This window comes from Moschus berezovskii, chromosome 6 (genome assembly GCF_049115385.1).
Source record: "Moschus berezovskii isolate FMDL1 chromosome 6, NW_MosBer_1.0, whole genome shotgun sequence".
Classification (NCBI taxonomy): Eukaryota; Metazoa; Chordata; class Mammalia; order Artiodactyla; family Moschidae; genus Moschus; species Moschus berezovskii.
In genome coordinates this window covers 73,044,513-73,059,777 of record NC_142465.1, presented here as the reverse complement: position 1 = coordinate 73,059,777, position 15,265 = coordinate 73,044,513, and the positions used below count along the sequence as shown (strand labels likewise).

At 46.2% G+C, this 15,265-nt stretch overlaps 1 protein-coding gene across 5 annotated transcripts in view; it reads right to left on the bottom strand.

The window, feature by feature from the left end:
* Positions 1 to 852: 852 nt before the first annotated feature.
* Positions 853 to 15,265, bottom strand: part of CHST11 (carbohydrate sulfotransferase 11) — a 270,817-nt gene continuing 256,404 nt past the window's right edge. For all 5 annotated transcript variants that reach the window (XM_088837159.1, XM_055394669.2, XM_055394667.2 and 2 more), the window contains one exon: positions 853 to 5,917. In XM_088837159.1, the coding sequence (XP_088693285.1) occupies positions 5,063 to 5,917 (855 nt within the window). In that variant the 3' untranslated portion in view covers positions 853 to 5,062. The remainder of the gene's footprint in view (positions 5,918 to 15,265) is intronic.

Here is a 15,265-nt window from a genome sequence, read left to right as displayed (position 1 = left end):
AATGGGAGGCACCCAGGCCACAGGTGGTAACAACCCGCTGGTAAATGGACATAGTGGACCCCACATCTGGCATGATTGAAAAAATGTGGTATATTTTCTAATCCAATATTCTCATGTTAAAATGTTCACATGACACATTTTTTAAAATTAGGGTACAATAAAGTTGCAACTTTGAAATGATTTCTTTGGCATATAATTTTTATCAGTAAAGCTAAAAATAGCCATTAACGGGACTGAAAGAAGCTGTGTAGGATGCCAGAAAAGCAGCAGATTTGGAAATGGAAAATAGGGCTTTGAAGGAAGGGTCTACAACTTCTGAAGTGAGGAGAGTCATGTCACTGAGTGCCACAACTCTTTTTAAATGATTTATTATTTATTTGGCCATGCAGGATCTTTAGCAGTGGCATGTAGTCCCAACTAGGGACTGAACCGGGGACCCCTGCATTGGAAGCGAAGAGTCATAGCCCCTGGACCACCAGGGAAGTCCCAAGTGCCACAACTCTGAAGGCACGCTAACCCATGTTGGAATATCGGCTCTGCCAGCAACACCCTTTAGCCCTCCAGGGCCTGTTTCCTTTGCACGGGGGTGGTAGTCTATACCATCAGGGTGGGCCTTCTAGTGCATTCCTCTACAGGAATGAAGCTTCTGTTCATCCACTAAACAGACAGGGTTTGGGCCTGTGGAGGTCTTCACCATGGCCAAGGCTGCCAGTGGGGTCAGCGTCTCCATCTCTCCCTTTCTATCGTCTGATACACATAAGCAGGGCCCCCCACGTGCTAAGGAACACGGCCCACCCCACCCCTACAGTCTTATGTCGATGAGCCATGAACAAACCATACACAGAGAGAAGCTTCTTTTTTCTTCAATTTAATTGAAGTTACTTAGAAAAATAATCAGGCTTGAATGGCTTTTCCTGGAAGAAGGTTCATGAACATTTTCACGCTTTTGTTGGCAATGTGGAATTCAGCTTTCTTGAACAGTACAGTAAGATACAGGGAGAGTTTTCTACAAGCCCTCTACTGAATACAACTATGTAAAAAAAAAAATCACACTCCACAAAGATGTTAAATTATAGGTCCATATGCCATACTGAGCATGCTCATAAGAAAATAGTACGGGCCGCCCCTTCTGTGCCTGACAAAGTGTAACAGACTGAAATTCGCCTGTTAACGGCCGAGGGTCAAGCTGATTGTAGAAGATCCTGCTGCCTATTTATAGGGTCCAGTTGGCTGTGATGGAAAAAAGCTGCAGGAAATACTGGCTGTGGGGACTTTGCGGGAGTGATGAGGTCAGTCCTGCTGACACGAAGGGGAAAGGGACTCTGGTCCCCAGGATCACACAGAACAGGGCAGCTCAGATCACGTGTGTGTAGGTGGAGGGTAGGGCCGGGCTGGGAGACATCTGCTCTGAGCCCCACTCACCAGGGACACAGTCCCTCAGCATCTGGCCAGCTTAGAATCAGGACTTTTGCAACCACTAGCTCAGCTCTGGTCCAGACCCCACCAGCTAAGGAAGCTGGGGACTTGCTTTTATTTTGGGAATTTTCTACCAGCAGGGATTGGACCCTGGTGCTTCCACACCTTCGCCACCAGGACACTGGTCTGATGAAGTTTCCACTGTCCACTGCCATCCTATGCCAATCACGTGAACGGGCAGGACAGTGAAACTCACCTGGTGGACAGGTGGGAAGGAAGGTTTCCTTCTGAGACACCACAGGTCAGCAGACTGTCCTTTTCCCCAGACCAGCTGGGGAGGCAGAGATGGGAGAGGGTCTGGAGCAGCTGCAGGAATTCAAACCCTCTGGCTAATAGAGTTGTCCAACCAAAGGGACAGGTTAAGCAGGAAAGTCCTTGTAAATACTACTCTGTACCTGGTTTTGAAGACAAGGCAGCACCTTTGAAAAGTTGCTGGGAGATGGGACACCTGCCTGTACTTTTCTCCAGCTAAGTAGGCAATAGAAAGCATGTTCAGTTTTCTTAAAAAAAAAAAAAAAGGAACAAAAGAACCAAGAACTTTTATTTTCCAGGCACATTTTCACCTATGGATTCTTTTTAACCAAGGACACAGAGTTCTTTCTACATTCTGCAAAAACGGTTGAATCTTTTTTTAAGTTTTCATGGCATTAGAAAATAAACTATGAACACAAAACACGAGGAGAAAGAGCCCTTCGTGGTTGAACCACACTGCTGTATGGTCCTGAAGGACACTCTTTCTCACTAGAGGGAGAAGACAGACGAAAGAAGGCATCACAGCTGATCAAAAGTCGTCGAGACGGAGAAACACAAAGCTTGGGAAATCTACGTGAATTTCCACTTAAAAAAAAAAGGACATAGTGAACAATTCCAAACTACAGAATTGAAGAAGCACTGTTAAGGGTTGAGCAGTCAACTTGCACTGAACAATCTTAAGCTAGAGTGTTGGGGGTCTAGCTGAGGCTTTGTGCCCCCTCCCTCCTGTCTGTCCACACCACCCAAGATTTCTCTGTTCCCTGCAGCAGGGAGGGAACTGTGTCCCATGTAATATCCAGAATTAGAACCACTGCACTTAGGCAAAAATTGAATTCATTTGATAAAGTACCTTCACGGCTATAATAAATCAGGTGGGCACAGTGGTGCTGTTTTATTGTTGCTGTGTTTTGGATATTTTTGGAGGGGAGGGGTGAGGGAAGCAGTTTTTATCCTAGAAGACCTCAGATGTGCTAAAACAACCTAACCAAAACCTACACAGGTGCTAGCTCTGTGAGAGAGTCTGTAAAATACAGCATCCTGCTCATGGAAGGTCAGGAAATGACACGGACTCAGTGATGCTCCTGGGGATTCACAACACACCCAAGCACACAATCAAGGCTCTGAAAAGTCCTGCAGAAAGGAAATGGACTTAGCTTTGTTTCCCAAAGACACTTGACCACAAAACCCTTATTTTGCATCACACCAACTTGTGTCTGGAGAACCTGTGTTCTCTGAAGCACATTATCAGGAAATGCCAGAAACCTCTTTCATTAGCAGAAGCTTTGTCTCTGAGGACAGTTTCCCTTGCCTAGTCATAGGGCCCAGGGAGAGCTGAAGTCTGTCACTCTACTTGCATACATCTCTATCCATCAAGGGTATGGTCGCTGTGCCCTTCGCAAAGCGGGGAGAGAGCTTGGAAGAAGGTCTGCGACATTTTATAAACAGCTTTGGCGACCCTCTCCACTGCATGCCTCACTCACGTTCAATAAAATAATTTTCTCAGTGAGACATGGCAGCTGTTGCTCACTGAGCTGGCTGTGAGCTTGCTGATGCGGTTTTAATAGTTTCTGTGAATAAATTATTCATTTTTTGTTTGTCCAGAATACTCTCACCTCTGTGCTATACACTGAATCAAAAAACAAAAAGCAAAACTTACCCCCACCCCACCCCCTATTATTAGCACTATTATTATTATTATATACAGTCTCTGCTACCAACCCATTCACTGGCTGTAAGAGGGAGGTGGCTCAAACTTCAACCATGGCCTCGGAAATGAGAAGCGTGTGCAGGCGTTAATTAGCCAGGAACAGGAAATGGAATGTTTCTAGCCTTCCAGAGGAAAGGGGCATGGATTACCATCCCAGAAGGCGGTCCTTGCTGCTCACTGCTGGTGGTCTCGAAGGCGCTGATGGTCTCTTGGCCTCTGGAGGACATGGGAGAGGGTATGCCTGTGCCTGTGTGTACAGTCTGCCTCTGACCTTCACCAGGAGTAGAAACGCCAGGCCATTGCAAATCCTCTGATGTCAGGGTCCTGCCACAAAATTTCAATCTTTTTTACATGGCAAAGAGTAGAAAACAACACTTCTAGGTGGAGACCTGAATGCTTGGCTGGAAATGACAGGAGGAAGCGGTTGGCGAATATCTCCCTTTCCCTCACCAAGGCAGACATCACTAATAAGTCAGCATTCTTCCATGCCGTGCCTGGCAAATCTCTTCTGGGGCTTAAACGCAAATATTACCAATAAACTGGAATGGACACATGACAGGGAATTGGTCACCTCTTGTGCCAGGCAAAGAGATTGGACTACTCAAGTGGCCTGCTTCAAGCATATGTTTTTCAATTTGGACCATAAAAAATGTGAATTTGTAGGGATCCGACCCTCCTGGGGTTGTTCATGAAGAGTCCAAACCTCACATTAAGTCCATGGATACCAGGGCTTTGCTAATTGTCAAGCTGGATCCTCTGTGTCTATGTAAAGCTTCTTGAGGGCTGAGACTATTCCTTTTGTTCAATGCTCTACCCACAGGGTCTAGAATTAGGCCTAGCACATAGTAGCTGCTCAATAAATACTTGCTGAATGTAAAGCAACAGCCACTTCACCTTCATCACAAGTGGCACTGCCAGTTAAACATTTCTGTACAGAAGCCTATTCTACCAGATTGCTAATTCTGGTCAGGGCAGGGGGCGGGGGGAGCCACAATCAGCTCTCTCCTTGGGATTTAAAAAAAAAGTCACTTTTCTTTAGCATGACATGACTGAAATCAGTTTTGGAATCAGTCCCTTGCAAAGGTGGCTCTATTTATTTCCAGAAGAATTTTAAGAATGGTGGCATCAATGGACAGTACAATGGTTATCACAGTGACTCTGAGCAGTTAGTAAGGAGAACATTCACGCCCCTGCAGGAGCTATTTGCAAGCACAGAATGAAAACATAGATTTCTTCGGAAAAGACATTAAAATCTTGTTGCCACCCCCAAAGAAATCTATACAGAGACCATGTTTAAATAACTATAAATAACTTAATTAGCATTTATGGAATGCACAATTCATGGAATTCACCAGAACACAAAGAAACCTCTGAGACAGTGTCATGGGATTCACGTCTAAAAAAACAAGGACACCCACCCTAGTCCCCTGCCATGACAGCCGTCCTTCCCTAGTAAGGATTTTAAATAATTCTCACCATGCTGCTCGCAGCATCAATCCCCAAAGAAATATTAATTTACAAAATAACCCAATATCCATAGAATTCTTTTTGACAAATAAAAATCTTAAATTAAAAAAAGCACGATTCTCTCTCTCCCCTCTCCCCGCCCACACCCTCCCCCCACCTTCATTCCAATTTCAGGTAGCTTGGCACTGAGTAATTGAACATTAAAAAATCGAGTTTGTAGACTTCGTACAGCTGCGTCTGGTGCTCCGAGCTGATATTCTGGAAGAACTCTGTGGTCATTTCATCAGTAGTTCTCGTGGACTTGGCGTAGGTGGGGAACTTCAGGTAGCTGCCCACGCCCGCCAGCTGCAGGACGTAATTGGAATCCTCCTCCAGCGTCTCGTACTTGCCCACGAGGTCGTAGTGGATGTGGCACGGGTGGCACAGGGAGTAGACCGTCTGCCAGTGTTCGTTGAAGGGCTCCTCACGCTGGGTGTGAGGGTCGATGAGATACGCCACGAACTCCTCGAACTTGACGTCGTCACCCTTGCGCAGGGCCTCCTGCGTGGCGTTCTTGCGCTGCCGCTTGATGATCTTGGTGCCGTAGCGCTTGTGGAAGGAGGTGTTGTACTTCTGCGTGAACTTGTTCCGGTAGGCGGACACCAGCCTCTCGAAGGGCTCCCGCACGAACAGGAACTTCATGTAGCTTTTCAAGCGGTGGTTGATCTCGGGGATGCTGTACTGGTTGAGGGTCTTCAGGTTGGCCGAGACATGCGCCTCGTTGGCCGGGATCTCCATGGGGTCGCTGTACTTGCCCCGGCCGGTCAGGACCATCATGAGCCGCTTCCAGTTGGTGCACGCCACCTTGGGTACGTAGCAGTAGATGAGCTCGTGGTCCTCATCCACCACCAGGTGCTTCAGGTCATTGGGGGTCAGCACCCGCCGCTTGCGGCTCATGGCGCTGTTGGCCCGGCAGGTGTCGGTGACCTGGTCCCGCCGCATCTGATGTAGGACCGCCGTGTTGGAGAGCTCCAACTGCAGGGGAGACAAAAGAGGGATAAGAAATCAGTACTTGGTGTGGGATGTTGATCCGGGACCACCGTCCACAACCACGATGGCCAACGTGGGCCACCAAGGCTGCCACTGCCAACCTAGATGGCCTGTCTCCATTTCCAGTTCTCTATCAGCTGTCAGGACTGTTCTGGTTCTCTGTTCCACTGTACTTCCTCTGGAGAGTAATAATAATGATCAACTCTATAACTTGCCCATTACCCTCTACATCCCAGGCATTGTACCAGAGCTTCATATATCGAGTTTTTCTTTTCTTGAAAAGCTTGAACCATTATTGATTTATTGAACAACATCAAATAGCTTGCCACCATACCAGGTAACATGCTGCTAGTCACCAGGGTTGCAGTAATGAAAAAGTACAAGGTAACTTCCCTTATAGAGCTGAAAGTCCAGCTGGAAATAAAAGGAAACTGAGATTCAAAGAGGTTGTTACTAGCTTGAGACCACACAGTAAGAGAGTCAGTATTCAAATTCAGGTCTGCCTGGCAGCCGAATTCTTCTCCCATATTCTTGACTAAAGCAGGACAGAAGCCTGCTGCTGCTGCTAAGTCACGTCAGTCGTGTCCAACTCTGTGCGACCCCATATGTGGCAGCCCAGCAGGTTCCTCCTGTCCCTGGGATTCTCCAGGCAAGAATACTGGAGTGGGTGGCCATTTCCTTCTCCAATGCATGAAAGTGAAAAGTGAAAGTGAAGTCTCTCAGTCATGTCCAACTCTCAGTGACCCCATGGACTGTAGCCTACCAGGCTCCTCCGTCCATGGGATTCTCCAGGCAAGGGTACTGGAGTGGGGTGCCATTGCCTTCTCCGGGACAGAAGCCTAGAGTTCTGGAATTGGATTGATCTCTCTCAAAGTAAAGGGATCCAATTTTTCTACAAGCCTATCACTGTGCACACCTGTAGCTTTTTGCTTCCTCAGCACCAGTGCCTTGATTCTCCTCTGGAAACCTGCTTTCCTTCATTCTCTGCTCCCTGCCCTCTCAAGCTGCTGAACTGAGAGAATGCAGCCTGGAGCCTGGGGACAGAGAGGAGGGCTACCATGCAGGGAGCACTAGACTGGAAATGAAGGGAACTGAGGAAAGATGAGCAGAAAGACAGGGGGATGTATTTTCAGTGACATCATCTGAATACCCAGGTCCATATGTTGTTGAAACCAGACTCCCAAATTCTGGGCTTTTGGGTTACATTAGTCAGTATATTTGCTTTGGTGCATAAGGCAGTCTATCTGGATTAGATCATTTGGAAGCAAAATATGTGGGTATTTACATGTATTACCTTTGATCTTTTCCTCTCTGCCCCATTCATCTACTGAGCCACCGATCCATCCACTCAAATGTATGTTGTGAGGTCTGCCCCCTCCAGGCTGGACTGGGGATGGTCTAGAGTTGGGAATGCAAAGGGATCAGGGAACTCCCTCCTCTAAATGGAATCAGTAGAGCCTACGGCCTGAGTGGCATACAGGAAGCTGACCTTGTATTTCCAACTCTGAACCACAGTCTGTACAATTCATTTTAGAACATGCATGGAGCAATTGGGAAGGGCTTATATTAAGGACCTCAGAATGTGACCTTATTTGGAAGTAAGTTTTTAAAAAAATACTTATTTGGCTGTGTCGGGTCTTAGTTGTGGCACTTGGGATCCCTTCACTTCCAGGATCTTTAGTTGCAGCAGGCGTGTGTGCTAAGTCACTTCAGTCGTGTCTGACTCTTTGCGACCCTATGGACCGTAGCCCACCAGGCTCCTTTGTCCATGGGATTCTTCAGGCAAGAATGCTGGGGTGGGTTGCCATTCCCTTCTCCAGGGGATACTCCCAACTCAGGGATTGAACCCACGTCTCTTAAGTCTCCTGCATAGGTAGGAGTGTTCTTTACCACTAGCACCACCTGGGAAGCCCAGTTGTGGCATAAAAACTCATAGTTGCAGCATGTGGGATCTAGTTCCCTGACTGGGGACTGAACCTGAGGCCTCTGCATTGGGAGCGTGTAGTCTTAACCACTGGATCACCAGGGGAGTTCCTGGAAATAGTTGTGTTTTTTTTTTAAGATGCAATTCAACTGAAGTCATACGGAGTTAAGGTGGTTTCTAGTCCAATGACTAGTGTCCTTACAAGGAGAGAATGCAGAGACTCAAAGACACAGAAAGAAGGCCATGTGATGGCAGAGGCAGAGGCTGGAGTGATGCGTCTACTAGCTAAGAGATGCTCAGGATTGGCAGCCACAACCAGAAGTGGATGAGGGAAAGGAAGGGTGTATCCTAGAGCCACCAGAGAGGATGGCTCTGCTGACACCTTGATTTTAAAATTCTAGCCTCCAGAGCTGTAACAGAATAAATTCCTGTTACTTTAAGCCAGCAAACTTGTGCTACTTTGTTATGCTAGTCTTAGGGAGTTAATATAGGAGCCAAGCCTTCAGCCTATGACTCTGAGCAAATTGATGTAAAATATAAGTGTATAAGAGTGGGTAATGTTATACACGATCATACTTTTACATAGAAGAGTAAAAGAAAAGAGTATTAGAGCACTAAATAGAAAGTGGGTGAGACCTGAAATCAGAAGACCTATGCAAGACCCTTAACTTTTTAAGCCTCGGTTCTATTTGCAAAATCGGAACAGTGCCACCTACCCTGCAGGGACATTGATTAAATCAAACAAAGTATGGTTCAGCATTTAGAAAATAAGATCAAGTCTAGTTCAGGTACAAGGTATGGTACCCAGGGGCAATTCATTCTTTATGAAAGAAGAAAAAAATTAAAAATACAAGGCCAGAAATTTCAAGTACAAATTTCACCAGTTCTATGATTTTTGTTGCAGGTCAACCCTAGGTCATGAAGTTCAATTCATATTTATTTTGAACAGTAAAACTCTGACTTTTGCACATCCTGACTTCTGAGCAGATGTATTCATCACCTTAAGAAGAGCATTCATGCCACTTAAAAAAACAAATAGAACTGTTCTAAAAGAAATAGAAGAAAAGGAGGGGGAAAGGGTGCATCTATTCTGTCCACTTAGATCACTATTGGACAGGTTTGAAGGCAATGAATGGCCAAATGAGCAGAGAAACGGGGGGACTTCCTACTTTCCCCTCAGTTGTTTTCAGTGGAGACAATTTTATGGCTGGCTGACTCCCCAGGGAGGCAGCGTGTCAGTTAACACTGCACTCAGGACCACAAAGCCATGAAAAATGGAAACTATACCATGGCGTCGTTTTACGTCCAGTTGCAGAGACAGAAAATAACTCAAAGGCGCTTTGAAATGTGGTATTTGCGGTTTCTTTCTTTTCCATTTCCTCCTCCTCCACAGCAGTCTAGGTGGCAAATGGCGCACCTGCTGCAATGAGGCGGCACGGTTCCCCTCAGGAGGACTTGGGGGCACAGCACAGATCAGGAGAATAAGTATACTCTCAATCCTGAGACACATTCGCAGTTGCTTCTCTGAGGAAAAAGCTCACCCAGGCCTTTAGTGCTGAATTTTTAAAATAAAATATTTTGTTTTCATTTCCGTTCGTCCGTCGGTTCCGTTGCTCAGTCGTGTCCGACTCTTTGCGACCCCGTGGACTGTAGCCTACCAGGCTTCTCCGTCCATGGGATTCTCCAGGCAAGAATACTGGAGTGGGTTACCGTTTCCCTCTCCAGGGGATCTTCCCGACCCAGGGATCAAACCCGGGTCTCCCGCATTGGAGGCAGACGCTTTAACCTCTGAGAAATTTATGGCTGCGCTCGGTCGCTGTTGCTGCGCTCGGGTTTTCACTCACTGTGGCGGGGGCTCCTCTGTAGCTGTGGTCTGCAGGCGTCTCCCTGCCGTGGCTTCTCTTGTCGCAGAGCACAGACCCGCTAGTTGTGGCACACAGGCTGAGTCGCCCTGTGGCATGTGGGATCTTCCTGGACCAGGGATCAAACCTGTGTCCCCTGCATTGGTGGCAGATTCTCAACCACTGGACCACCAGAGAGGTTCTTAACTTCTTATTTGAAAATGATTTCAGGCTAGTGTAGATTTATTAAGAGTATAATGTATAATTTATTAAAAGTATAATGGTACTAAAGCATGCACAAATATAAAAGTAGGTAGATGAGACCAAACGCTCAAATGAACAACATTAACTTGACGGATGATGATGCTTTACTGGAACCAAGGCCCTGCTTGAAACATACAAGGTACTTGCTGTCTGTGCTGGGACAGAATCTTTGCAGCGTGGCTTTCCTCCTCTATACGCCACTCAATTCTTCCACCACTTTCTCATTTCTAGTTACTATAAATTCCAGCACCCTGTAATACCACTTGACCTTTATTTGACCCAAATACGTCATTTATATATTTTCTGTCTCTGCCCATTTGTAATGAGCCCAAGACAATAAAAATGGAACTACACAGTACACCAAGGCCATCAATGAACACACGTGCCATCATTTCACATGGTAGGACTAGGTAAGCAGTGGTGGCCTAGGGATAATCCAGAAATGCTTTAACTTTTTCAAAAATACAAATAAGAGTACAAAATAAAAATTAATTCTCAGAACTTGGATCCCTGAGAGCTCTATCTGTGGACCCCTTGAACCTTTGTTTAAGAAACCTGGATTAAGGAGAGCCCTGGACAGGTCAGAGGGAGGAGAGGAATGCTTTGCTATCACGGTCAGGATGGAGCACAGGAGATTTTGGATGGTGGCCTGGGCTGTTGCAGTTATCTCCACACTTGTTAGTAGGACCAACAGCAGGTTAGAAGTTGTAATCAGATAAACCACTGTTTCTAACCTTAAAGAAAATGCAGATCTGGTTATGTCATTTCCACACTTGTCCCTAAGCAGTTTCACAAGAGCTTTTGTAATGGTCCCAGCTCTTCGGCAACTAATAACATTCTCTGAGTATCAGTTTGGGATCTAGTCAAGGGACTTACAGCTCTGGGACATCAGGAAAACGAGGGAGTAAAGAGCATTCTTTGGGGGAACAGTTCACTCCCTTGTCACAGACAGAAAACACGTGTCTTCTCCAACCATGTTTTCTCAATTTTACAAAGAGGGTTTGCTGGGCTGATAATTATCTGAGCTGCGAGATCAATCTCTCGCTCTAACTCCTTTATCTCCCCTCTTTGTTTTTCTTTTCTCAAAAGTATTTGTAGAGACCGTAACAAAGGACAAATGTGTGGTATAAATTGAAATAGGAAAAAAAGAGGGCTGTGATTAAGGATCTCCTTTGGTGGTGGGCTTCCTAGTAGCAGGGACGAAATGGGAAATGTGATTAAATCTCATTGCTTTTATTCTCAGAAAGGAGAACCATCCAATTGTTTAGGGCAGAAAATGTACAAAATCTTTATTAATTTATCTCTGGCTATGCTGGGTCTTCATTGCTGCTCAGGCTTTTCTCTAGTTGCAGGGAGCAGGGACTACTCTTTAGCTGCACGGGCTTCTCATTGCAGTGGCTTCTCTTTTGTGGAGTACGGGCTCTAGGGCACAAAGACTTCAGTAGTTGCAGCACGTGGGCTCAGCAGTTGAAGCTCCTGGGCTCTAGAGCACAAGCTTAATGGTTGTGGCTCATAGGTTTAGTTCTCTGCAGCCTGTGGGATCTTCCTCGAGCAGGGGTTGAACCTGTGCCTCCGGCATTGTCAGGCAGACGCTTTACCATGGAGCCACCAGGGAAGTCCACAATCAGCATGTAGGAACTAGTTCCCTGACCAGGGATAGAACCTGGGCCCCTTGCATTGGCAGAGTGAAGTCCTGCACCAGACCACCAGGGAGGACCCAGAAAATGTACGCAATCTTAAGGGACTCAGAAATTTGAGTCGAGGAGGGAGATTGTTGGATTCAGTCTGCCCACGTTGGCATATTCAGAGGGTCACTCTCTTCACCAGATACTGGTATCATGCCTCACTACCACCTGTGTCTACAGGGTGTTTCAGCATTCACAGAGCATGTTCACACACCGTCCCACTTAAAGGTCTCACTGGGACTCTTCCAGAGCCTATTAAAAGGAAGTTTATATTTAGCAGACCAGCCCAAGCTTCCAGCCATGTATCATCTTTTTCTGGGCTGGCTCCTGCCAGGTATTAACAATACTTCACATGAATGGTTTTCAACCTTGAGTATGCATGGTAGTCAGCCAGAGGGCTTGTTGAAACACAGTTTGCTGGTTCGCATCCCGAGTTGCCAAGTCAGTAGGTCTGGGTCTGGGCCTGAAGTTCCCAGGTTGTCAGTTTGCTGGGGCTGCTGTAACAAAATACCATTTCTGCTTAAGCAGCAGCAATGGGTTTTCTGAGTCCTGGAGGTACAGGCAGGGCTGGTTTCCTCTGAGGCCTCTCTCCTTGGCTTGTGTATGTCTGCCTTCTTGCTGCCTTTTCACCTGCTCTTCCCTCTGTGCATCTTTACCCTTTGCTGTCTCTTCCTCTTCTTATAAGGACACTAGTCCTTCTGGGTTAGGGCCCACCCTAATGGCCTCTATTGAATTCAGTTATCTCTTTGAAGGGCTCTCCAGGTGGCTCAGTGGTAAAGAATTTGCCTGCCAATGCAGGGGATGCAGGTTTGATCCCTGGGTTGGGAAGATCCCCTGGAGGAGGAAATGGTAACCCATTCCAGTATTCTTGCCTGTAAAATCCCATGGACAGAAGAGCCTGGTGGGCTGCAGTCCATGGGGTCACAAAGAGTCAGACACAACTGAGCTCACACACACACACTCCTCTTTAAAGACTCTTATCTCCAAACAGGGTTACATTCTGAGGTACTGGGAGGTTGGGACTTCCACATATGAATATTGGGGGTGGGCACAATTCAGCCCATTACACCAGGTGATGCTGATGGTCTGAGGACCACACTTTTGAGAACCACATCTTTATACTATGAGGCAAGGACTGTAATCTAACATCTTTCATCAATTCATAGCTAGTCTTTTTTTTTTAATTGGAGGAAAATTACTTTTTAATGTTGTGCCAGAGCTAGTCTTAATTATAGAACCCTGAATCAAGTTCGTCATCTGCTGCCAGGCAACTCCTAGGTCTACCTCCAGCTCCAGCCTCCACTCCCCTTACCTCCCTTTGATCTCCCCAAAGTATCAATTAGGTCAGAGAAAGGCTGATTCTAGGAAATCATGGACATGGCTACAGGCTCTGAGCTGTATCTTGCATTCTCATTTAGCTGTCTATTTTTAATTTGGACATTTAAAAAAGGCAAGTATAATTAGTTGAAGTACCAAATTTAGGGACTATTTGAAAAAAGTCTTTAAAACTTTACTATGTTTCATCTTAAAAAGGAAGGGAGGCTGGTTTCCCTTAAATTAAAACATCTTTTGTGGTGTTTACAATTTCTTTCAGACACAAGAACCCAAATGGAAGGAGGAACAGCTGGTCCATTTTACTGCCTGGAGTGGAGAAGATGCAGAGGAGTGGAAACCCAGAGAAAAAGGTAAATTTAAAGGCATAAAGAGTGCGGACCGGCAGAACCTGTCATTAACAACTGTCTGCTTGGACCCAGCCTCAGATTATCCACTTGAAAATCCTAATACAAGACCCCTTTTAGCATCCTGGTGGCACTGCCAACATCCTGTTGATTTTATTTCTAAAAATATTTATTTGGCTGTGCCAGGTGTTAGCTGGGGCACGTGGGATATTTGATCTTCATGGCAACATGGGGGATCCTTAACTGAGGTTTGCAGGATCTTTTCGTTACAGCATGTGAGCTCTTAATTTTGGCATGTGGGATCTAGTTCCCTGAACAGGGATCGAACCTGGTCCCTCTGCATTGAGAACACAGAGTTTCAGCCAGTAGACCACCAGGGAAGTTCCTCCGTTGAATTTTGTAATTATGGGGAAGGAGAGGAAAATCCAGTGATCTGATTTGCTATGATTCTTTTCTCTTTCCTTCATTACAGAAATTCCTAAACTCTCACCTAAAAGGCTAGTCACGAGGAATCCGCAAAGAAACCACATCCATAGCAGAAAAGAGGCCCGAGTTTATACTGGCTACCACTTTTTGAGCCACTGTTAATCCTTGCACTCTAGGGGACAGGTATTGTTAGTATTCCCAATTTATGGATGAGAAAACTGAGGCACTGGGAGAACAGGTAACTTACTTAAGATCAGGGAGCTAGGAGCTGGGACTTGAATCCATGTAGCCTATGCTCTGAGCCCCTGCACTGTGCAGCCTCCCAGGATCTGCAGCCCTCCCAAGAAGTTACCATCTCCAGGGCAGCTGCTGGAGCCATGAGTCTCTGTGCTGGCAGCTCACAGGGGATACTTAAATACCACTGAAGCTTGGGGGCCCCACCCTAGAGATCTGATGCCATTGCTTTGGGTGTGGCCAGCTCCCTGGGGATTCAAAAGCTGCCCAGGTGGGGGTCACTGTCTTAGAGGCTCCAGTGCTGGCGGCTGTTAACTAAAGCACGGAGTGGGCTTGAGCGATGATCTGTGCGTGATCTTGGACAAGTTTCACCTTCCTAGTCTTCAGATTTGTAATTGGGGGCTTTCCATCCCGTAGGGCCAGAGATCAAAGGTCTCAGTTCAGTTCAGTTCAGTCGCTCAGTCGTGTCCGACTCTCCGCGACCCCATGAATCACAGCACGCCAGGCCTCCCTGTCCATCACCAACTCCCGGAGTTCACTCAAACTCATGTCCATAATTCTGATGTCTTTGCCTATATCCTTAGAGAACTGCTAGGAGTTCTATAATCTTTAAAAACTTTTATGTTTAGAAAAGAAAGAAGAAAAAGCCTTTGAGCCTTTAAAGAAAGAAACTAGTCTGAACCTGTTGCAAAACTTAAAGGGTTTAGGAAAGCAGTGATTTCACATTAATGGACATTAACATTGCCAGAGAAGTTTAATTATAGCTGATTTACAATGTTGTATTAATCAGGCTTCCCTGGTGCCTCAGATGGTAAAGAAATGTGCCTGCAATGCGGGATACCTGGGTTCCATCCCTGGGTTGGGAAGATCCCCTGGAGGAGGGCATGGCAACCCACTCCACTATACTTGCCTGGAGAATCCCCAGCCAAGAGAAGCCAGGCGGGCTGCAGTCCATGGGGTCACAAAGACTTGGACATGACTGAGCAACCAAGCATAGCAAAGTGATTCATTATACATGTATACATTCTTTTAAAATATTCTTTTCCATTATGATTTATCATAGGATATTGAATATAGTTCTTTGCGCTAGACAGGGGGACCTTGCTGTTTACTCATTCTATATATAAGAGCTTACATCTGTTAACCCCAGTCTCCCTCCATCCCTCCTGTAGCCCCCTCCGCCTTGGCAACCACCAGTCTGTTCTCTATGTCCATTGTTTCTGTTTCATAGATAGGTTCACTTGTTTCATATTTTAGATTCCACATATAAGTGATATCAG